The sequence below is a fragment of the Neolamprologus multifasciatus genome, chromosome 6, assembly GCF_963576455.1.
Source record: "Neolamprologus multifasciatus chromosome 6, fNeoMul1.2, whole genome shotgun sequence".
Classification (NCBI taxonomy): Eukaryota; Metazoa; Chordata; class Actinopteri; order Cichliformes; family Cichlidae; genus Neolamprologus; species Neolamprologus multifasciatus.
In genome coordinates, this window is record NC_140444.1 from 28,056,013 (window position 1) to 28,080,628 (window position 24,616).

General features: G+C 42.1%; 1 protein-coding gene and 1 long non-coding RNA gene across 7 annotated transcripts in view; both read left to right on the forward strand.

Annotated features, from left to right (window-relative positions):
- trim2a (tripartite motif containing 2a) overlaps nucleotides 1–24,515 on the forward strand; it is a 30,719-nt gene extending 6,204 nt beyond the window's left edge. For 3 of the 6 annotated variants that reach the window (XM_085162585.1, XM_085162587.1, XM_085162583.1), the window contains exons 2-12: nucleotides 10,922–11,100; nucleotides 13,052–13,289; nucleotides 13,831–13,982; nucleotides 14,090–14,270; nucleotides 16,960–17,683; nucleotides 18,708–18,811; nucleotides 18,918–19,085; nucleotides 19,543–19,723; nucleotides 20,674–20,744; nucleotides 21,348–21,488; nucleotides 23,069–24,515. In XM_085162585.1, coding sequence (XP_085018711.1) covers nucleotides 10,967–11,100; nucleotides 13,052–13,289; nucleotides 13,831–13,982; nucleotides 14,090–14,270; nucleotides 16,960–17,683; nucleotides 18,708–18,811; nucleotides 18,918–19,085; nucleotides 19,543–19,723; nucleotides 20,674–20,744; nucleotides 21,348–21,488; nucleotides 23,069–23,221 — 2,247 coding nt within the window. In that variant the 5' untranslated portion in view covers nucleotides 10,922–10,966 and the 3' untranslated portion in view covers nucleotides 23,222–24,515. The other 3 variants (XM_085162584.1, XM_085162586.1, XM_085162588.1) reach the window with 3 other exon arrangements.
- On the forward strand, nucleotides 21,495–22,002 carry LOC146517181 (uncharacterized). The gene is made up of 2 exons (XR_014874526.1): nucleotides 21,495–21,647; nucleotides 21,826–22,002. It is a non-coding gene; the product is annotated as an uncharacterized LOC146517181 (long non-coding RNA).
- Nucleotides 24,516–24,616: the final 101 nt, after the last annotated feature.

Genomic DNA, 24,616 nt, shown 5'->3' on the forward strand with positions numbered 1-24,616 from the left:
TGGAGAAATACCTGTTATTTACTTTGGGCAGACGTGCTGTAATGGCACATCTGTTCATTTCCTGCTGCTTCCTGTTTACGATGCTCACTGGCTGATGCTCATTTGACTTTAGAAGCTGCAGGTGCGACATGTTTACATTGTACTCTGAGGAGGAAGTTAAGGTTATTCATGAAACTCCAAGTTTTTCACAGAGGTCTCAGATGTGTAACTAACAGCCAAGGAAACAAAGGGCCTACCACATGTTTTTATACTTTACACAATATCAGTGAATGTGAACTTGTATTCTCACGAAAAAAAACAAACTCATTTTACTGAAAGTACAAAGTGTGATCAGTACGAACTCTGAGGATTAAAGATCAACCAAACCAAAAACCAGCTTTCTCTTTTGTCTTGTCACTCATTCACTGAGGGAGAGTGTTTTGTCTGCACATTGAGTCAAGTGTCACTGAGCTCTGCCTGACAGATGTGCACCATGGACAGTTTGTAGCGGCCGTGCCCTTCCACATCTGTAAGCCTTATTCGAGGTCAGCCGTTAGCACGCACACTCTGACACACAGAGCATTGTCTTATCTCGTGTCCCCAGGGTGCGTGGTTGGCAGATATACAGCAGAGTGACGCAGCAACACGGAGTTTCCTTCTTTATTCAGAACTCCGTTTTCTTAAAATAATCCAAGTTGGATCAGCCAAAAAACAAACATAAACTTAACTCTCAAAAGGATTAATCCACAATTCTCCAAATGACACTTTGCCCACGCTGAAAAATGTCTTTAATCTGCCCAAACAGAAGGTTTAGAAACTTTAACCGTCTGTGTTTTCAAATTTGTGGTGGCGTTGGTGGATGTGGAACTGGATAAGAGGACATTCACCCTGAAGACGTGCGTTTGCCTCTGTAATCTCTCATCATCCTGCCCCCAGTGGATGCTTTAGATTATGGGTGAAAACATGAGAGACTTTTCATAATTGACCCTTTTCAGCATTAAAAGCACGGAAAGCCCCAAATTCCTCTCAAACGGAGCAAACGGAGCCTCCGGGCTTTGCATGCAAACATGGCTTAAAATACAATAAGTGGAAGAGAGGGAACAAAGTTGAACACATAAGCAGTAAAAGGTATAATAATCAAACGTGGAGTCCGTACTTTATAGGCAGCACAGTCAGCTTAGGCTTTGTCCATGTTGTCTGCTCCTGAATGTGATCACAGTGATTTCAGGCATAATGAAGACAGTTGCCAGGCAGCTAAGTGGGAGGCCATTTGTCACTTTACTATAAGTAGTCATTATGGTCATGCAGGCCATGATAAAGCGCTATACAAATACAGACCATTTACAGACCAGACCATAAATGGGATGATGTCATTCTGCAGCCAGTCCAAACTGCCAGGTCTTTTTTTGTGTGCTTGTTCGACTTTAATGATCCAGCATTTAAATGTCTCTTTGAAATTTAAAGTCATCCCACATGTCCCCAGAATGGATGGATGGCAGACAGACAAGCAAGGACAGCCTTTTCTGTACTTACACATCACTGTCATGTTTGTGCAGTAAATGTGAAGCCTTAGCATGGTGCATTTTTGCTCATAAACTCAGTGTCTTTTGCATTAATGGCAAAATGTCGTCAGTGTACTTCAGAAAAACAGAACATAAAAGCACTTTATACTTGCTGGGAGGCAAGTAGCTTTGCTCATAAAAACATGAGGGCTTGAAGTGATGGGAAAATGTTATTTTTTTATTTACCCCCACAACTCATTGAATCTGATGGTATTTTTTACATAAAGTATAGCTGTTGAGGTCACATGTGAGCCATCATGGTCACCTGAGTTGACGAGCAATACCATTTCATATCTGTCTGGGAATCCCCGCTGCCAGATAATACCACTTAATGGAAAATCGTAAAAACTGCGTTGAGTCGATCTGTAATGAAAAGGGCTATAGATCGTTTGCTTCAAATAACTCGAGCAAGACCAGTGACCTTTGTTTTGGTACTTTTCTATAATAGGGTCTGAATGGCTGGAAGTCTTCACACACGTAAGCTGTTTTCACACATGAACTTCAGACAGAGTGAGGAGAATCATTGTCCAAACCTTTTCTTATATGCAGCACACAGCATGCTTCAGTGCTGTTTCAAATCACATCAACACAGAGACGTTGTACTTGTTAGTGTTGCTGGGTAATGACTAGAAAAGTTCACAGCTGCAGGACATGTGTGGAAAAAGTTACAGAAACATTCATGCTTTTCCACAAAATGAATCCTGATGACCCTTCAATTCAATTCACTTCAATTTAATTTACATTAAATCACAACAACAGTCATCTCAAGCTGCTTTATACTGAAGGTAAAGATCCTGCAATAATACTGAGAAAACCCCAACAATTTGGAAACCCCCTGTGAGGCAAGCACTTTGGTGACAGTGGGAAGGAAAAACTCCCTTTTAACGGGAAGAAACCTTCGGCAGAATCAGGCTCAGGGAGGCCATGTGCTTCGACCGGCTGAGGTGAGGACAGGAAGACAGGGCAAAGACATGCTGTGGAAGAGAGCCAGAGATTAATAATAACTAATAATTAAATGTAGAAAACACACAGAGAGTGAAGAAGAAACACTCAGTGCATCATGCGAACCCCTCCCAGCAGTCCAAACTTATTGTAGCATAACTAAGGGAGGGTTCAGGGTCACCTGACTGAGCCCTAACTAACGCGTTATCAAAAAGGAAGGCTAATCGTAAAAGCAGAGAGGATGTCTGTCCCAAATCACATTTAACATTTCCAGAATTCAGTGAAATCCCTGCATAACTCTATATATTACCATATAGCATAAAAGCTTGGAAAGCGATAGCAGGCCCACCTCTGAACCACGTCAGACAGAGCTGGACTCGCTTCCTTTTTTTTCTGACTTGTACGTAATGCAGAGAAATGTGCTTGATATGCTGACTGTGTCATGGCTTATCTTGCACCTAACATCACACTGAGTATTAACCAAGTTTGAATTCACACAACCTCTTTCAAAATGTGTCTTCTTTTTACGAGTGTTGAACTCCAAATTTACTTCAATTTACTGATCTTGGATAAAGGAGAAGTAAAGTAGCTCTGTGGACTCTCTCTCTCTCTCTCTCTCTCTCTCCCCCCCCCCCCCCCCCCCCCCCCAAGTTGATTTCATAACCAGCCGACACAACAGTGAACCCACCTGTGACTGGACTCTTGGACCTGACAAACTAATGAGTTTTCCATCATAAAAATGATATTAATAGCTCAGTAATGGGCAGGTGAAGTGTGTCAAACCAAAAACACTGTGGTCATACTTACTGAAAATCGAGGAACCATCTTTCTCGTCTTCATACTTGTTGTTTACAATCTGAAAGCGATCAGTCAGCCTGTGCAGTGTCGTCACTGTGCAGCGTTTTGTGTGTTTAGAAACCGAGAGAAGCGGTGGAAACAGCTCAGGTCGGTGCTCTGGAAAGAACTGTGGGTTAGACGGCAGGGTAACACAGAAAGCAGCTTATAAAGTAAAATGCAGTAAACACAAGTGTGTGTTTCTACTTCGTCATGGTGAGTGAGTGGAAATGGTTCAAAACTACAACTTTATTTTCTCTATTAATCTCTCCTGTAGAAGTTTGAAATGTTATTGAGTTTGAGTCGCTTTGCTGCTATTTGTTTGTGAGGGATAATGGTGAACGTGAATGTTAGAGCAGCTGAAACAGGTTATCTGACATATTTACTCCTGTGTGTTGGCTTCAAGTCAGGCCTGATGTAACCTGATGTTGCCTTCCTTAAATCTTAGCAATGTAATGCTGCAGTCTTTCAGTTTGCACAGTGTGTTTAAAGGCATCATTGCAGAGATTTACATGGATTATTAAAAATAGTAAGTCACGTGACCTGTTAAACTGCTCACCATAACTGAAAATATCTGCATTTTTCTGCTGTGTTTACAAACACTATTGATATAGTCGAGCCTTTAAGAGCATCAAAAATACATCATCAGTTTGAACATTTAAAAGTCAGGTTTGATTTCAGTCTGTGCCTTTAAGGCATGTTCGCTGGCTGTGATTTGCATTATCCAAATCGAAGGCAGCCTCTATAACCACTCAGTGAATAGATTTTAAACACTACTAGGATCGTGGAGAACTCTTTTTATTATTATATGCCTGGATTTCTTTAAATGATATGTGTGGTAATATTGTAAAATTTTCTTTAATAGAAATTATGCCAAATTCAGCAAAAAAAAATTGCCATATAGCATACTGTCCATTCAGCCGAAGACTGATTTAGTAAATGTATCTTTGTAACCAGTAGAAAATAAAGTGTTGAGATTAAAAATCTCTTTTACAACAGTGTCCTGGCCAAGAAGGACAGCAAATCCATACAGCAGCTAAGTACAGTCAAGGAGCAAAACATTAAACACAGAAACAACCAAACTTTATAAACTTCAGTATCGATAAAGAATGTAATATTATCTACAGCTACTCTTAGTTCCATTGATGTTAAGTTAGACTCTTTTTTTCCAATCGATCTTTCTGAGTTAACTTCAATAATTACTTCCTCCAAACCATCAACGTGTCTTTTAGACCCCATTCCTACAAAACTGCTCAAAGAAGTCCTGCCATTGATTAATTCTTCGATCTTATATATGATCAACCTATCTCTAATAATCGGCTATGTACCACAGGCCTTCAAGGTGGCTGCAGTTAAACCTTTACTCAAAAAGCCATCTCTAGACCCAGCAGTCTTAGCTAATTATAGGCCAATCTCCAACCTTCCTTTCATATCAAAAATCCTTGAAAGAGTAGTTGTCAAACAGCTAACAGATCATCTGCAGAGGAATGGTTTATTTGAAGAGTTTCAGTCAGGTTTCAGAGTTCATCACAGCACAGAAACAGCTTTATTGAAGGTTACAAATGATCTTCTTATGGCCTCTGACAGTGGACTCATCTCTGTGCTTGTCCTTCTTGACCTTAGTGCAGCATTCGATACTGTTGACCATAATATTCTATTAGAGCGATTAGAACATGCTGTAGGTATTACAGGTATTGCACTGCAGTGGTTTGTATCATATCTATCTAATAGACTCCAATTTGTGCATGTAAATGGAGAGTCCTCTTCACACACTGAGGTTAATTATGGAGTTCCACAGGGTTCGGTGCTAGGACCAATTCTGTTTACATTATACATGCTTCCCCTAGGCAGCATCATTAGAAGACATAGCATACATTTTCACTGCTATGCAGATGACACCCAGCTCTATCTGTCCATGAAGCCAGATAACACACACAAATTAGTTAAACTGCAGGAATGTCTTAAAGACATAAAGACTTGGATGGCCACTAACTTTCTGCTTCTTAACTCAGATAAAACTGAGGTCATTGTACTCGGCGCTGAAAAGCTTAGAAATATGGTATCTAACCAGATTCTTACTCTGGATGGCATTACCTTGGCCTCCAGTAACACTGTGAGGAACCTTGGAGTCATTTTTGACCAGGATATGTCCTTCAACGCACATATTAAACAAATATGTAAGACTGCGTTCTTCCATTTGCGCAACATCTCTAAAATTAGAAATGTCCTGTCTCAGAGTGACGCTGAAAAACTAGTTCATGCATTTATTACTTCCAGGCTAGACTACTGCAATTCATTATTATCAGGATGTCCAAAAAACTCACTGAAAAGCCTTCAGCTAATCCAAAATGCTGCAGCAAGAGTACTGACAGGGACTAGAAAGAGAGAGCATATTTCTCCTGTTTTGGCTTCCCTTCATTGGCTTCCTGTTAAATCCAGAATTGAATTCAAAATCCTGCTCCTCACATACAAGGTCTTAAATAATCAGGCCCCATCTTATCTTAATGACCTTGTAGTACCATATCACCCTATTAGAGCACTTCGCTCTCGCTCTGCAGGCCTACTTGTTGTTCCTAGAGTATTTAAAAGTAGAATGGGAGGGAGAGCCTTCAGTTTTCAGGCCCCTCTTCTGTGGAACCAGCTTCCAGTTTGGATTCAGGAGACAGACACTATCTCTACTTTTAAGATTAGGCTTAAAACCTTCCTTTTTGCTAAAGCATATAGTTAGGGCTGGACCAGGTGACCCTGAATCCTCCCTTAGTTATGCTGCAATAGATGTAGGCTGCCGGGGGATTCCCATGATGCATTGAGTTTTTCCTTTCCAGTCACCTTTCTCACTCACTATGTATTAACAGACCTCTCTGTATTGAATCGTATCTGTTATTAATCTCTGTCTCTCTTCCACAGCATGTCTTTATCCTGTCTTCCTTCTCTCACCCCAACCGGTCACAGCAGATGGCCGCCCCTCCCTGAGCCTGGTTCTGCCGGAGGTTTCTTCCTGTTAAAAGGGAGTTTTTCCTTCCCACTGTCGCCAAAGTGCTTGCTCATAGGGGGTCATATGATTGTTGGGCTTTTCTCTGTATCTATGAAGCGCCTTGAGGCGACATTTGTTGTGATTTGGCGCTATATAAATAAAATTGAATTGAATTGAATTGAATTAGAATGAGCACTAGTTATGAATCTAATGCCAGAAATAAAGGAATAGGTTTGGGTCCGAGTGCCACTGAGCTGCAAGTCAGAACAGAACATATAACATCACACGGCCTCTTATCCTTCATAGTGCTGAATCTAAGATGAAGCTTTAGAGACTGATTGTTGTCACTGGTTTGCACCCACACAGCATTTCATTCTTTTTCCCGCATTATGTTTTCTTGTTCTGTGTCCCACTCCTCTGATTGACTGAGCTCACTGAGTTTGGCAGAGGCTGAGATGAGATCACTGGAACAGCTGTGGAGCTGCCAGGCATGCTTAACTCTGTGAAAAAACTCCATCGACACAACTGTGTTTGACGTGGAACTGAAATAAGAAAATTTAAGAACTGAAGGGGGGGTGCTGCAAGTATCATGTAACATCGTACTTGCAGCCAGTTTTTTTTTATGTGTATTCAACACAGTATCCCTCAGAATTGTTAGTGCCAAGGAAGCAAAATAACTGCTATCGGTCCAGATACTCCAGCTTCCTCCCACAGTCTAGAGACAAGACTGATAGATGAATTAATTGGTGATTCTAAATGTGCTCTATGTGCTGGACCTGTGATGGACTGGAGGTAGAGCAGGCCATCCACTAATTGGAAAGCTGGTGGTTTCTCTCTGTCTCACTCTCTAACCATTGAACAGTTTTCAGAGAGTATACGGTGACGGACCTGCTGGTGTCACCCACCATTAGGCCTTTAAATCTGTCCTCTTACTGACCAAATACTCAAATTGCCTCCAGTTTTCTTGGTAGAAAACCCCCAGATGACGTCCACAGAGTGGTCGGTGTTTGAGGTTGTCTGAAGGTTAAAGCTTTGTGTCATTGTTTAAGTCATCCATTCTTGCGTATGCAGAAAGCAGTGACCAAAGAGCTGCGACAGAGCTGCAGTGCAGTGAGAAAAAACAGGCAGAAAATGCGTTTCACCTCAGCGTTTTATCACCTCTCTCTATTTCTGTCTCTTAAACTGGAGAGGCAGTGTGTCTTTTGTGTCCACATTTCAAGCACACGTCTCACCGTACTTCCTTTCTCTCTGCAATGTTTACTCTCTGTCATCTCTCCTCCCTCTCTTCATATACAGTGTGTGACTTTTCCTTGTGCTCATTTTCAGTCTCTGCATGTACAGTGAGTCAGCAGCCTGCACGCACGCACACTCGCACGCAGAAACATCCCTGTGGCTTCATCTCTATTGGCTGTGACGGAGACCCTTAAGTGCTGTCCCTTTTTTCCCATTTGTTAGGTAACCAGGCGTCAGCCAGTGCTCGCTCACATGCTCCGGATGCTGCGCTTTCTTACTCACGCGCTGCAGTGAAGCAGCATTTACTTCAGACAGAGAGGAAAGAGGGAGATGAATGGATGAGACAGACCGAGCAGGGAATGCAAGTGATGGGAGGAGAGAAAGTAACGCAGGGAGGGAGGGAGGGCGGGGGGACATGATGTAGAAAATTGAAATACAATCCGGCTGAACTGCTCCTCCTTAACTTTGCTCACGTGTGTGCACGCCCATAAACACTGGCTGGCTCTCTCTCACACACACACACACACACACACACACACACACACACACACTGGCGTCTCGTGTTTGGCTCTCTGTTGCAACCTGGAGGGAAGCATCATTTCCTGTCAGAGCCGATATGAGTTGAAGGACGATTCAGAAGATGAAGGCTGTCTGTGTTTCATTCATTTGAAGTGCACTTGTGTGGATGACGCCTGTTGATCATTCCGTGAATGCAGCACTGTAAGTTTTTAATAATCCTCTTATGATTATAGGAAACTCTCTGGAATAGCTGCTGTTGCCCTGGAATCACTTTTGTTGTGCATGAGTGTTTCTCACAGTCTTTCTATGACAGAAGATGCTTTGATTTGGTATAAATTCCTGCTGCGACGCCCCCCTTTTTGTCATGTGCGCCCTCTTCTGTGCGTGGGATGACGGCTCAATCCAGCAGGAATTATTCCGCTTAGCTGGTGCGGATCTGATTATGTAAGAGTGAAGCGCTGTGGGACTGCTGCGACCTTGTGCACCGTCAGTGCGGCGCTGCTTCTGTTTTCCTGCTGTGGCTTTCTGCGGGATTTACATATCTATTTATTTTTTTATAAGCAGTCCCATATTTGATGCTGTGAGCATCTGCTTAATCTGCTCCGTGGAGCTGGTGAGTTATTAAGAGAGATCTGAGCTCTTGTGTTCGTGCACGTCTGTGCTGGAATACTGTCAGATGCTTTTTTTTCTGTCTTTTCATTTATGTTCTGAACATACGTATTGCTGTAGCTCATCCTCTTAGTGATAGATTAGCTTGGTGATGAGTCTCAGTTGATAACTTGCTGCTTTTATTTCGGTTGCAGTAACACTGAGCTTTCTTCCATTCACCTAGCATACTGAGAAGTTTGCCTGAGAGCTTCTTTAAAACATTACAGGCTCCCACGTCTGCTTCCAGAGAGGAATATGAGAGAAGATGTGTATCTAAAGGAGAGAGATTAAGTGGAAACGGGATGAGGAGAAAGAGCGTGCACTGTAGAAAGGAGTGCAGTCCCTCGGGGTTTCCTCCCAGCAGCAGAGGTGGCCTGTTTCTGTGGCCAACTTGAATGTGATGAGACAATAAAAGCACTGACACACTTTCCGTGTCTAAGTTAGCTGCCGGATAATGTAACAGGAATATCGCAGGGACGAAATGATGCCAGGAGAAACTGTTTGGGAATAAGCAGAGGGCCGAGTTGGAAATAGTTTTGCTCGGCTGTCTTGGTAGTTTGACTAATGTGTGCTGAACACTGAGTGCCTTGCTTTCACTTCATCATCAAATATTTAGTGCTTAAAGTGCCTTTTCATGACAAACACATCTGCGGCTCAGGTGCTGCTCTGCTACTGCAGCGGTTACCAACATAAGGGTTGAGACCCACCACAGGGGTCACAGGATAAATATGTGTTATATTGTAGCTTGGATGCCAAACTCATTTTATACTGTGGGCCACTTACTGCCCACATTAGTCTTGAGTGGGCCAGACCAGTGAAGCTCTCCTTTCTGTCAGTGTAGAGATGTTTAACTGAAATATCTAATACAAAAAGGAGTGCAATTTTCACAGTGCATAACAGAGAAATACTGCTCTATTAAATGAAAGAAACCTTGTCTTCATGACTTTTTGGACTTAAAATGTAAAAAATAAATCTGTAAACTGTAAGATTTCTTGTAGCTCACTCCCCAGGCTAACCTGTAATTTAAAAAAGAGCAACTTTTTTCACAGAAAATGTATTTTTTTTTTTAAAGTACTATATAAAAAAGATTAATATATCAAAATAACCCAGAAATTTCTATAGTAGTGAATAAAGTGGCAGGTTCTGTCACTGAATTGTTTCTTCTGTTACTTTGGTGTATTATGAATGGAAATGAGGGAAGACTTTATGAAAAGGAAAAGCTGTAAAACTCCTAAAAATACATTAAAAAGTCCAAAATCTATCCCTTTCTTCACATTTTCCAAAGCTGTCCAGTAGACCAGATTGGAAACTCTGCCGGGTTGTTTTTGGTTCCCGGGCCCTATGTTTGACACCCCTGAATCAGACTATTTTTAACGATATCAGCACTCCGGTAATCTTAAAAAATAAATAAATAAATATATAAAAATCTGCACATAACTTTGTGAAAGTAATTAGGAAGTGTGCTGCACGCGATCGAGACTTTGTGGAGGCACATTAAAGATCTTCATAATGACATTTACGAAATCTATGTTATGTGGAGCAGACATACTGCATCTGACATATAAATGTCAGCGTCTGTGCCAGTACCAGCGTGGCAGAGCGGGATTTGCCTTTAAGCTATTTAAGTCAAGCAACATCAAAAGGAAACGCCACATGCACTGTTTTGCCTTGATATTTATCCAGCTCATGGTTTGGGGAAATTGCAAACATTGCATTACTTGCAGGATATATATATATATATTTTACACATCTAGCTGTTGCCATAAATCTGGCAGCTCATCACACAAAGTCAGTGTTATTGTCGGTCTGCTTATTTTAAATAAATATTTTAAATAATAAAAATGTGGTAAAGTCAATTATATATATATATATATGTGTGTGTGTGTGTGTGTGTGTGTGTGTGTGTGTGTGTGTGTGTGTGTGTGTGTGTGTGTGTGTGTGTGTATGCATTAAAAAAACAACAACAACACGGTTTCATGTCCTGTTTGAGTGGCTGTTTGCAGTTGCCTGGTCACAGGCGCTGATTGATGTGTTTCTTTGTGTATTTTTGCATTTCCTCTGTGGAAGGAAGAAAGTACTTTGTCTTTGCCTTCGGCCTCAAACTCTGATCTCTGCAGCCCCACAGAGTCCCGCTCACCACCACAAGATCTTCATTGTGCGTTTGATCCTATGTGATGCCACTGTGTTTACGTCCTCACCGGTTTTGTTCTCCCTCCGTGTCGCTCCGCAGGGTGCAGGGTAAGAGGAAGAGGGACTTCTATGCCAGAGCTTTAGGATGGCCAGTGAAGGCTCCACTATCCCCAGTCCTGTCGTCCGCCAAATTGACAAGCAGTTCTTGATCTGCAGTATATGTCTGGACCGCTACGAGAACCCCAAAGTCCTGCCCTGCCTGCACACCTTCTGTGAGCGGTGAGTGGAGTTTCCAAAGTGCTGTAAGTGTTGTACTGTTTTATGATTTCAGACACATGATGCAGCCTATAACGGTACAGTAATAATAATAATAACAGATTTTTAAATGAATATCTCATTGCTTTAAACTTGTGCGTTATTTTAGGAGACAGGTCTGCATCGCTGCTGTTGACTCTGGTGTGTTGGTGTCATCCTCGCTGTTAAGCAGCCTTTGTTTCTGTCACAAAAGACAAACTGTTCACAGTGTGCGGCTGCCTCTTTGCTCTGGTTGTTTCTGGAGCATCAGTGTGCAGCTGAACAATATACAGTCATTTCTAACTGTTTCTGTGGTGCATAACTACTGTGTTTCACACATAGACGCTGGGATGAACATTAAAATATTAAGCTCCACCACTTACCTTTGTTTGACTAGATTAAAGCTGATATGAGCTGTCATGTACTATATTTACATGTGATTTGATGATCATCTTTGGGTCACTGTTTATTACGTCCTCAGCAAACCGACAAAGAGTCTGTTGGAGGCTAGACAAGCTGTGACAAAACACTTATTTACCTCAAGCTTATTTATTTCATGTAAAAATAAGACTGCTGCACAGTGGACAACATATATGTGTCATTGATGATATCAGTAAATGTAGTTCAATAAAGGAGAATTAAGATGAGCTGAATGAAAAGCACAACAGCTACATGCATAAACAATATAGTTTCACATATGTTTTTTTAAAAGACTTGTGCTGTCGTTTATTTTCTTGTTGGACTGAATTTATTAAGTACTGATGTGGAGAGGGATGTGAGCGAACAAATTTCGTATAACACAATGATGATTACCTTCACCAAGGAGGTCATGTTTTTGGTAAAGTTTGCCTGCATGTGTCTCTTTCTGACTGCAAACACAGTTTCAAACTAATTTGTTAAAAAAAAAAAAAAGTAGTTGTGGCTGTTTTTTGTTTTTTTTGTTGTTTTTTTGGTAGACTAGTTTTGTGTGCGTGGCAGGATTTTAAAGTATTCTCTGCCATGTTTGTTTTTTCTTGTGCTTTATTTGTTATTGTATTTTTATATAACTTTGGATAAAGTTACATACTCATTGTGGTAGCGAGCAGGAAGCTGGCGTTTTTATGGTGGCAGCGCAGTGAGTAGCACTGTAGCCTCTCTGTGTAGTTTCTAGCTGTGCTTGTTTACTCGTGCAGGTGTTACTGCATTAAAAATATAAATATATATACTGACTTTAAATAATTTGACTAGTATAATATAAAACACTACATTTAATGGAATCTCAGTATATACATATTTTATGCCAATCACATTTTCCTTAGTCATTAATGAAAGAGATTTTATTTTTATTTTTATTTTTATTTTTATTTTTATTTTTATTTTTATTTTTATTTTTATTTTTATTTTTATTTTTATTTTGAGTTTGAGTTTGAGTTTGAGTTTGTGATTGGTTCACATTGCATCCTGCTTCCTGGCCAGTGACTACCGGGAAATCCCTGAGATGAATAAATAGATTTGATAAATATGATTTTATCTCCTCTAACACACATTAGGAGAGATAATTGGGTAACATGGCAGTGCTACATGATGGGTGCTTCTTATAACTCTGCTGCAACTTAATCAACACCTTCTCTGACATGGTGTCAGTGTCATAAAGCGCACATTAAAAGCTTCACAATGACAGGATTTATGGCACGGTCATTGCATTTGAATACACTACATTGCACAGATGTCGTTGATAAGTGCTGCTGCAAATCACTGTCAGAGTATAATCGTTCCAACCACTAGATGGTCTCAAAGACAGGATTTTGACCTGCTCTGTTCTTCTTTTACCTGAAGGACAAATAAGCTGTTAATGGACTGCTAGATGAAAGCTTTAAGAGTTTTTTTTTATGTCAGGCGATAAAGCACCACATCTTGAAACTACAACCTTTTTAATACACCTGTCGTCCTCCTGCAGGTGCCTGCAGAATTATATCCCGGCCCACAGCCTCACACTGTCGTGCCCCGTGTGCCGCCAGACCTCAATCCTGCCGGAGAAGGGTGTGGCGGCGTTGCAGAATAACTTCTTCATCACCAACCTGATGGACGTGCTGCAGCGGGCGCCGGGCAGCTGCAGCCAAGAGGCCGCCGCTCTCAACAACATCACCACTGTGGCTACAGGCCAACTACTCTCCTGCCCAAACCATGGAGGCAGCGTAAGAGCTCCTCGCACTGACACCTGACAGCAAAGTCAGCTTTAACATTTAGTTAGGGATATAGATGTTATAGTTATAGATGTTCAGAGTGGAGCTGAGGGTGAAGTCAGGAGATCACCAAGTCATTATGTTTCATAATCTGAGCGGCTGTCATGCCTGAACACAATAATTTCATAGCAGTCTCTTCCACATCTGTCTGGGTATTTCAGCGTGGAGCAGAATATCAAACCAGCTGACGCCGTGATTCAAGAGGTCGAGATTATTTTAAAGCAAAGAACATTATTTATTGATGGGCAAGAGTTTGTGCAGTAGACTGATAAAGTGACGCAGCAGAGCAGTGTCACCAACAAAAGCAGGAAATAGGACAGGACTCCTGAGTCTGGAGATGCAGAGTTGGCAGATGCGAGATGGAGACATCGAAGGAGTGTGTAAGCATGCAGGATCAGGAAGATGGTTTATTTCCTCAGCATTAATGTGGATAAATGGGTCTATGACTCGAGATTATTATAAATTAAGATCCCTGTTTTTTCCTGATTTGTAGGTGATGGAGTTTTACTGTCCTCCGTGTGAGACAGCCATGTGTCAGGAGTGCACGAGCGGCGAACACGGAGAGCACCCTACCGTGCCTCTTAAAGACGTAGTGGAACAGCACAAGGCCTCATTGCACCACCAGCTAGATGCTGTCAAGAAGAGGTAGGCAGCAGCAGCAATATTATTATGTAAATACTGTCATATTGCACTGCAGTGATGATTTTCCAGCTCTGTCACACGACCTTGACATTTTACTCGACTGCCTCCAGGTTACCAGAGATCGACTCAGCCCTGCAGACGCTGTCAGAGATTCTTCAGCAGCTGACCAATCAGAAGAGCGCCATCGAGGACGACATCCACGCAACCTTCGATGAGCTGCAGAAGACCCTCAATGTCCGCAAGAGCGTTCTACTCATGGAGCTGGAGGTCAACTATGGCCTCAAGCAAAAGGTGAGTGCAGAGTGAAGCACAGCTGGGACTTTGGCTAAAATGTAACAACCAAATAGGACAAATGTGACACACTTAAATGAGCCTGATCTGGAAATTTTGGAGCACAGACTAAAGTAATCTTTTCCCCCGTCACAGATTCTTCAACAGGTCAGGGCTATCCAAATAATATAGATAGTATCAGTACCAACACTGGTATTCTTACTGGCCCAATACTGACACGAGAGGATTGATGCGTCTGTTTGTTTCTCTGCTGTAAGCTCAGTAGATTATTCTCGTTTATCAGGCAGCAGACACGTCGGCGCAAACACTGCTCCTCTCATGCAGGCACATGTTTGTTCAACGTGTTTGTTGTTTTCTTGTGGTCATGTGACTTAGTTGCCAAATGAAGGTAGACAGAGACAGAGCCCACTGAAACTGCCATTCAGCGAGCCAAAGAATAACCAGGCAGATCATGTCGTGGTGAAGGTAATGTGCCAGTCAAGACTGATGCCACACCAAAGTGTTCATCACAGTTGTTACTTCAGCAGTCTGATTACCTCCAGACTATATACAAACATTCAAAAATATATATTCAGCCCACATAATTGTTTTAATTATTAAAATAGATCATTCTATTGGAAAGGGAAAAATATATACCTTAAAGATTAATTGTATTTTTAAAAAATGGCTGCATGTGATAAGCTTTTTGTGTTGAATGTAGAGTTTATTTAGTTTATGCAGCACATTTAAACAACAGAAGGTGACCCAAAGTGCTTTAGAGACCACAATAATAATAATAATAAAAACAGTTTCAAAATATGAATGAAAAGCTAAAAGGTGTATTTGGTTGTGTTAAGGAAGTATTGTACAAAGTAAAAATCATGTGATTTAGTGGTCATTAAAATTGTTCAGAGTTTGCAAATGTATGATGAGTCATGCTTCTCCCGGCATAAACTGTCTAAAAAGTATCGATATCAGTATTGGTATCGGCCAGACTGGTCCTGTATTTGGTATCGATCCGATAGAAAGTAAAATAAATTTGCAGTATGGCACAGACTGCCCCTCCACAGGAAGGAGGTGCCGGAGCGGGGGCTGGTGCGCTGCATTGACCCATGAGCCAATCAGCCGGTTGGGTTAAAAGCCTGCTGACTCCCTCAGGGAGCAGCATCACATGGGCACAGCTAATGATTTACAACTGAGTGGCTGATGATCGGTCGCAACACTGCAGCCCACGGGGAAGCTGTGCTGCTGCTACATGAAGCCGGTGTCCCGCGTGCGCTCTTGATTTGGGCGTGCCGCGCGTGGGGAGGGAGTACAGTCCGGGCCGCAAACACTTTGTCACTTCACCGTGAATTTCTCGTCCTACAATGTTACAAAGAGTCTTAGTTTTACTGCGCGGATGAGCTGTGTGGGTGAAACACTGGACGCTATGGCGTCTCTGGGAGTAGAAGAGGAGTGTGATGACGGCCGAACGCCGGTGAGTTTGTCTCGGTGCTTTAACGAGTGCAGCCTGCGGTAATGGCGCACTTTTTTAGCGCCAGATTAACTTAACAGGTGAGCGGAATCCCCCATACAGCGCTCACAGGTGTGCTCGGTTTCACGGGGGATTTACAGAAGTTGCGCTGCTTTCTAAACACATGCGCAGTCTGTTCGTTTCATTATCAAGCGCAAAAAAAGTAAGATGTGCTGCTTTTTGTTTTTGTTTTCGTTTTGCGGCGTTAAACATCGGCGCAGGAAAGTGCGTGTCAAGCATGTTAGTAAATCACTTTTTTTTTCGCCTTGAGAACTCCAAAAACACATCAGCAGCAGGGTCAGCCGCAAAAACCCGAGTTCAGCTTGTCACAGCGCTCTTAGTAAACACCGACAGTAGCAACTAGTTAGTAAAGCTGGTTATTAGCGGTTAAATGTGGCTTAGGTTAGCGCGTTATTGCTCAGGAGGGTTCGTCTGTAAAATGAGATAATAGGATGACTTAAAGATTTGATTAATTCTGGATATTTGATCAGTTCCTTATCCTCAGTTACCAGGTAACCAGACCAGTTTAAACACCTGCATTTAGACACACCCACACATTATCTGCAGTTCAGTTGCAGTGAAAAGGTCATTTCTGTATGGAGGTGTTTTATATCTGGTTATCAGATACCTACAGTTTTCTGCACGTTGCTTCTACCACCTGTACAAGCAAGCGGTGGTAAGCTTTTTGAGTCCCAATTACTTTTTTGGTGGTGGGTTTGAAAAAAGCTGAAGGAAACCAGCAAAGCTGTGGCAGCTTCCACATGGGAGGCGTATCTGAATATCCAGCATTACAATCAAAGCAGCCCTTATTTAATTATCAGAGTGCCTGAAAGAAGATTGCAATTAAAGAACAGCAGTGTGGTCGTAGTAAAGTGACTAATTTACAAATTAAAATTAGGTAATATAAGACATCACATTTTTATTGCATTATATTCTGAGATTTACCAGCAGCTTAATAAACTAACATCCCTGTAATGCTTAATTAATACCATATATTTGCTCCCAAGCTGAGGATTGCCAAGTACTAATAACCTGATCTGATATTAAAAACGGACAGAAAGGCAAAGCTAATATTCTTTTTGTTAGTATAATGTAATCGACAGAATAACTGCAAGAAAAATAATAATTTTGAAAGCTTCATAAAGTTTTATCTAAGCTCAGTGTCTCTCTGCTGCCCCCTGATGCATGCATGTGTAGGTGCTCCAAGCCCAGCTGGACACCCTGCTGCAGGGCCAAGAGGGCATCACCAGTAGCTGCAACTTCACGGAGCAGGCCTTGAGCCAGGGCACCGAGGCCGAGGTGCTGCTGGTGAAGAAGCAGATGGGCGAGCGTCTCGTCGAGCTGGCCAGCCAGGAGCTTCCGCTGCAGCCCGGAGAGAACAACCAGCTGGACTTCCTCGTGGAAACGGAAGGACTAAAAAAGTCCATCCACAACCTGGGCACTATTGTGACCACCAACGCCGTGGCCTCCGAGACTGTGGCGACAGGCGAGGGGCTGCGGCATTGTGTGGTAGGCGTGCCCACCTCCATCACCATCACTACTAAGGACAAAGATGGAGAGCTGTGCAAGATGGGCAACGCAGTCATCGCCGCTGAAATGTTTTTGCCTGACGGCAGCAAGTGTGACGGAGACGTGCTCGACAACAAGAACGGCACTTATGAGTACCTGTTCACAGTTCCTAAAGAGGGCACGTGCACTTTATCTCTGCGCTTATATGACCAACACATCAAAGGGAGCCCCTTTAAGATAAAGGCCACCAAATCCATTGATGTGTCACCGACTTCAGACGGCGTTAAGAAGAGGCTCAAGTCTCCAGGCAGCGGACACGTCAAGCAGAAGGCCATCAAGAGGCCGGCCAGTATGTACAGCACGGGGAGGAGGAAAGAGAATCCCATTGAGGATGACCTCATCTTCAGAATCGGTAAGACCGGCTCCCAGCCGGGGGGCTGAACATCAAACCTTAGCACTTTCTTTAAACCGCAAAGGAGGATGTAAAGTGTAGTCTGCACTGTGAGGAGCTATCAGTGGGGAAAAAAAACTTTATTCAAAATGCATAAACAACACAAGCTGCTGGCTATAAATTGCTAATGCTACCCAGTCATGTATAAAGTGTTAAGGCGAATGTGTGACCCACCTGCCACTGAGACACAAAATTCAATACAAGAGAGGTAAATTTAGGTCAGAGTAATGACCAATATCCCAAACTAAGCCCTCCCATTACCATTATCCTCTTTTATTATTGTGGCCCACCTGCAGTATCTTCACGGCCTGTCGGGGGCCGTGACCCACAATTTGGGAATCTGTGCACTAGGGAAAATTAGTTAACCTCTTAAGCCCCAACGCCCCCTGATACGGGGGCAAAAGGCAGGAGATCAGTTAGGCTTGGGGCTTAAGAGGTTAAATAGCTGATTAACAAGTATTTACGAGCAATTTAAAAAGTGACAAAAGCTCAATAATTATGATTAGTTCGGCTTCTTGAACATGAGGATTTTCAGTCTTGTGTTCATATGATTTTAACCTTGACATGTCACATGCTTGAGTTTTTGTGACGTCTACATCATCAGTGTGATCGTTTTTGTCGTTTTCCCCACAAAAACCCAGATTTAGCAAGAAATAATAACTAATACTTGTATTAAATATTATTTTAATACAAAAAAATTGTATAAGGTTCAATAAACAGTTGTCCATTTGCAATTGTTACTTTTTCTACCCTAAAACAGACCAAAAAAACAATGTAAGTAAGATAATACTAGTAAATATGGTTTGGAGACGTCTGTTTCACGGTTATGTGAAGTATAAATGTTTACACAACAGAGAGCTTATTACTGCTGGAGTGAAAATTGAGCATCAGGTTACCTTTACTATGTAACCAATAGACTTTACATGTAGAAAACGTACGTGTTGTCATCATCATGGTGAACGTGGTCATGTTTCGTGTCTCACAGGCACAAAGGGAAGAAACAAAGGGGAGTTCACGAACCTGCAGGGAGTGGCTGCCTCCTCTCAGGGGAAGGTGCTGATAGCAGACAGCAACAACCAGTGTGTGCAGGTGAGAACGAATTCCCTGAAGCATCTGCGCCTGTTCTCTGAGATAATACATGAAAACTATCTAATATTTAACATAGTGTGTTATTTTATTTTTTAACCAAATCCAGATTTTCTCCAACGACGGCCAGTTCAGAAGTCGTTTCGGCATCCGGGGCAGGACTCCGGGTCAGCTGCAGCGGCCGACAGGTGTGGCCGTGCACCCCAACGGCGACATCATCATCGCGGACTACGACAACAAATGGGTCAGCATCTTTTCGAGCGAGGGCAAGTTTAAGGTGAGTTTTATTTATCTCTGGGACTGGGTCATTCAGTAGATTTTTCCTCAGAACGGCAATAGTCGGCATGTTCCCGGGTGGGCTCCAGTGCCACTGCAGCTGTGCAGAAGGTCACACTGATGTTTGTCCTCAAGTCAGATGGTTACACTTTCTCACACCTCATTTGCAAATTTCTCACGCGTTAAGAGACTCACTCATGCTGGTTTTGACTTCCCCTTTTCAGCCTGCTTATCTTCTGTTAAAAGTGCAGATTTTCAGGTTAAAAGCACTGGTTTCCTGAGTGGGATCACCCTAATAGGGCTTAGGGTGTGCTCTCAGTCTACGTGCAAACACATAGAAGGCAGCTTCGGGGGTTTTATGTGTTAATGCAAACAGTAATACTGACCATTACTTGTATTTTTGTGATTGTAAGTACTCATTTCCTCACGCGTGGCTTCGTGAAATAAAATCTCTCCAGAACAAGATCGGCTCGGGGAAGCTGATGGGTCCTAAAGGCGTGTCGGTGGACAGAAACGGCCACATCATCGTGGTCGACAACAAGTCCTGCTGCGTCTTCATCTTCCAGGTCAACGGCAAGCTGGTCACCAAGTTTGGTAACCGTGGCAACGGTGACAGGCAGTTTGCAGGTACACTCAATGGTAATACAGTGCACTGCTCCAATATAACACAATTCAGTCTTTCTCCAACCTGCATGCTGAATGAAGAGGAGCCGCACTGACCTCATGAGGGTCATTAATATGGAAAAAGCAACTTTAGTCCATCACATTCGACCATTATTATAAACAAAAGTGTCCCTAAAACAGCATGGTGTCTCGTTAATCATGCTATGAGTTGGTTGTATGTTTGTTTTTTGTCATACATTTAATCTAAGCGACAGATGTAGGAGTTTTAAGACTGACACTGATACGGATATTTTGTCTAATATGTCGTCTGATAGCTTTTCTTTTCTGACACATGAAACATAAACAGATTTCCCTAACATGTATTACGTGTAGTTATTTGACTTATTACTATGATTATATGGCAATTCAGTTTAAAATAATTTTGTTTTATTGTTTTAAAAAATGTTGTTCATGCTCTGCCCGACTCTCCTCAAATCAGCTGGTTGCTTGTGGCTAACAAGGAAGTTGCAGAGTGCCCTCTGGTGGATAAACTATGCAACAGCAACACTCAAAGCATGATTAAAGGGTGCTTCTGTCTTCTTTACTTTTTAAAGTTGGATTTATGGCTATTATAAATGTTGATAGCAATATATCAGAAAATGGCCAATTGCCTGACTGATATATCAATATTTTCCAATCCAATCCAACTTTATTGACCAATATTTTGGTCATGCTCTAACATTAAAGCATTAAAAATCAGTATATACTTTTATTTTAATTTTTTTTTGTCTGTTGCTGAATTCGTTTTTGAAGCTGCATGTCCTCCACAAATATGTACTTGTGACATGTGCAATGAAAATAAAGTTGAGTTCTATTCTATTCTACCTGTCATGTAGGAGTTTTCTGACTTTTTGTTTTGTCGTAGTCAAGCAAAACTGTACAAATGATATCTGAAATCTTCTTCTTCATATTTCTCTCTAATCCAGGCCCTCACTTTGCTGCTGTCAACAACAACAACGAGATCATTGTGACAGATTTCCACAACCACTCAGTCAAGGCAAGTAAACTCCCAGAGCAGTCTGTGTGTTACAGGAATACAGATGTTAGCAGCTGCCACCAGAACGTGATTTACAAAGTGTTTTCTACTCGTATCATTCACATTAAAAGGCTATTGTCACATTCATCAGTCGAAGGTGGGAAATTTGTCATGTGGACGAGGATTTTATGACATTCCAACAAGTTCGGAGTCCATTTATAGTCAGTGTAGTATTGACCAATCATGTCCGAGCAGACAGTCTGTGCAAAGAGCAAAAGAGGAAACCATCGGCTAAGAATACGGTCTCAAATCCATCAGCATCTGCTTCTTATTTATTTAAATGTATCTCACTGCATTTATCTGGTGCTGGTTGCACCGGAAGCCTCAGACTAACTGGTTTTTGCCCCTAGAGGCAGAAGTCATCAGATGTTCACTGATAGCTTCTCAGAGTGACATAACAGCGACGTGGAACTTTTTAAATGAACAGCTCTGCAGGGAGGATGAAGTGACGTAGTACATGTGTATTTCACTAACTACACTTAGAACAGTGCATTTTTCATTTATTTTTATTTTTTTAAAGAAGTGTTCTCTCTCTGCTGTTGCTTCTCTGAAACCATACTGCAGGTGTTCAACACAGAAGGAGAATTCTTGCTGAAATTTGGCTCCAATGGTGAAGGCAATGGCCAGTTCAACGCCCCCACAGGAGTGGCGGTGGACGTCAATGGAAACATCATAGTAGCCGACTGGGGCAACAGCAGGATACAGGTACGCAGAATGAATCATTTCTACTCCTTGAAGAATCGGTTAATACAAACTTCTGTTTCTTTTTTTTATTAAGTGGCATCAAACATTACAAACTTGCCTCGTAATGGCTTATGAAATGTTACCAAAACACCATTAATAGTATATTTATACACTGATCAGGTATAACATTATGAGCACTGACAGGTGAAGTGAATAACGCTGATTATCTCTTCATCATGGCAACTGTTAGCGGGATATATTATGGGGGAAGTGTTCTGAAAGTTAATCTGTTAGAAGGAAAATGGGCTAGTGTAAGGATTTAAGTGAGTTTGATAAGGAGACAAATTTTGATGACTAGACGACTGGGTTTCCAAAACCGCAGCTCTTGTGGTGTGTTCCCCGTCTGCAGTGGCCGGTATCCTTTAAAAGTGGTCCAAGGAGGGAACAGTGGTGAAGCAGCGACAGGCTCATGGGCGGCCAAGGCTCACTGATGCATGTGAGGAGCGAAGGCTGGTTCGTGAAGTCCGATCCAACAGACAAACTACTGAAGTTCTGAAAAAGTTCACCCTGGTTCTGACAGAAAGGTGTCAGAAAACACTGTGCATCAGTTTATTGTGTATGAGGCTGCATAACTGCAGATCAGTCAGGCTGCCCATGCTGACCCCCAACACCAACACTGGGCTGGGCCCCAAAGCAATGATCTGGTCTGAATCAGGTTTTCTTTTACATCATATGGATGGCCGGTGTCCGTATCACTTATCTGAGGAACAACTGGCACCAGGATGCACTGTGGGAAGAATTCAAGCTGGCTGAGGCAGTGTGATGCTCTGGACAATGTTCTGCTGGGAAACCTTGTGTCCTGACATCCATGTGGATGTTACCTTGACACGTACAACCTACCTAAGCATTGTTGCAGACCACGTAAACCTTTTCATGGAAACTGCATTTACAGATCGATGTGGTCTCTTTTAGCAAAGCAAAAATGGTTTAGGGAGGGTTTGAGGTGCACATCGAAGAGTTCAAAGGTGTTCACTTGACTTCCAAATTCCCCAGATCTCAATCGAGCATCTGCGGGATGTGCAAAGAAGTCCAATATATCGATGCCTCACCTCACGACTTACAGGATCTGTTGCTCATATTGTGGTGCCAGAATCCACAGCACACCTTCAAGGGTGTAATGGAGTCTATGGCTCGGCAGGTCAGACTTGTTTTGGCAGTACAAGGGGGACCGACACAATATTAGGCATAATGTTAGGCCTGATCACTGCACGCTGGTGTCTAAAATACATGTTTTTGAACCTCCTGAGACCCTGCGTCCTCAGATGGAGATCTTCCATTTAGCTTTTCTGCACCTTGTATTTCACAGACCTCTTGCATCACATCTATCCCATACAAAAGCTTGAGTCTCAGAAGGGTTAAAACAATAGAAGGCAACAATTGTTGCTTCCTAAAAACTATTTTGGTCACTATACATCATCCATATTCATGAAATCATTCTTTTTTTTCTTTCAACTTTATAACTAGGTGTGTTGTATTTTCCACAAAAAGAATGAACGAAACACTGATTTCCAGCAGTGATGATATTTCTCTCTCTCTCTCAGGTGTTTGATGGCAGCGGTTCATTCCTCTCTTACATCAACACGTCAGCGGACCCCCTCTACGGCCCGCAGGGACTGGCGCTCACTTCAGACGGACACGTCGTGGTCGCCGATTCTGGCAACCACTGCTTCAAAGTCTACCGCTACCTGCAGTAGCCACTCGACACAAAGCATGTACAGTGTACATATGTACAAACACGCAGTAGTACGGAGCAACTGGAAGTTTTTTGCACTTCCCCCCCTCACCTGTTCACTCTTGAATCTTGCTGTCATTGTGCCATCTGTTTGACCTTTCTCCCTCCCCAAACTAACACGAGAGACTTTATTAGTGGTGCGAGGGAAGCGAGATGACCTCTGACCTACACAAATGGCTGCTGCTGATTGGTGCTCACTTGAGACCTCGTTCACCTTCCATCTTAATGTGGAGTATTTGAAAAGGCTTTAACGCAGTCCACATGGTAGAGCTTTGAACTGCCACATGGCAGAAACTGAAAATAAATAAATAAATACTTTTGCACTTGTTCCTCAAATCACTGGCTGTATTAAATAAAGTCATAATTAAAGTAAAAGGTACCTTAGTCACCTGAGAAATAATGAAATTCCATCTATAGCAGCAGTTACTACAGCTTCCTGCTAAATGCTCTCAAGGGTTTTTACATTTTGCCTCTTCACTATAAAAGTGTTCCACCCTCTGTAGGTATAGCAGGGTATTTAAGAGCATGATTAAGATGTTTTTGTGCATGCGGTTTTTACTTAAACACCTTAAACTGTGCGTATGAAACAGTTTCCAGCTGAACACCTTCTAACAGAGATGCTGTTTCACTTCTATTTGAATGTGAAAGCTCTTCAGTGAGCTGTGTCATCACTTTGAATTAAAAAAAACAAACAAAAAAAACCCAGTATGCTGACAAGTGTGACTGTATGAATTAAGAGTACCAAACATAAGCCACCTGATATGCTTCTGCTGTGTATGATGCCTCTTAACATTTCTGCTGTGATCGTGTGCAGACCCCTCGAGTTGCAGAATTTGAATGAAAAGTTAAATACTTGGAATGAACTCGGCAGGATGCATCCTATTAAGTTTCGATTGAAAGGTTTCTTCATCACGCTGAAAGTAGAGGTGCAGAACTGCGATCACCGTCACTCCTCCATGTGCTCTTATAACTTCAGATAAATCTATAGATTGACTACCAGATTGTGTTTTAGCAACACATAATTTGTCTACCTTCACAATCAGCAATAGAATGTTTGGCAGTCGAGGTGCACGTTAAGTGATAATGCACTGTGTTCCTATTAGAAAGCCTTGTTTGTCTTCAAGCACACAACTGTCATTATTTGTTATCCAGAATCGGGTCATCGATTTTCTACACGATCTTGTAAATTGTTTGTTTTCCATTGTCCTGTTTATATTTGTAACGCCAAATGGAATTAAAGTGCCCATAGAAATGAATGATAGTGCTTTTGTGTGTAATACATGTGCTGCAATAAGCTGAATTTAGATAGATATGATAAATAAAGAATGACACTAGTAATTTCAAAAATGTTTGCACA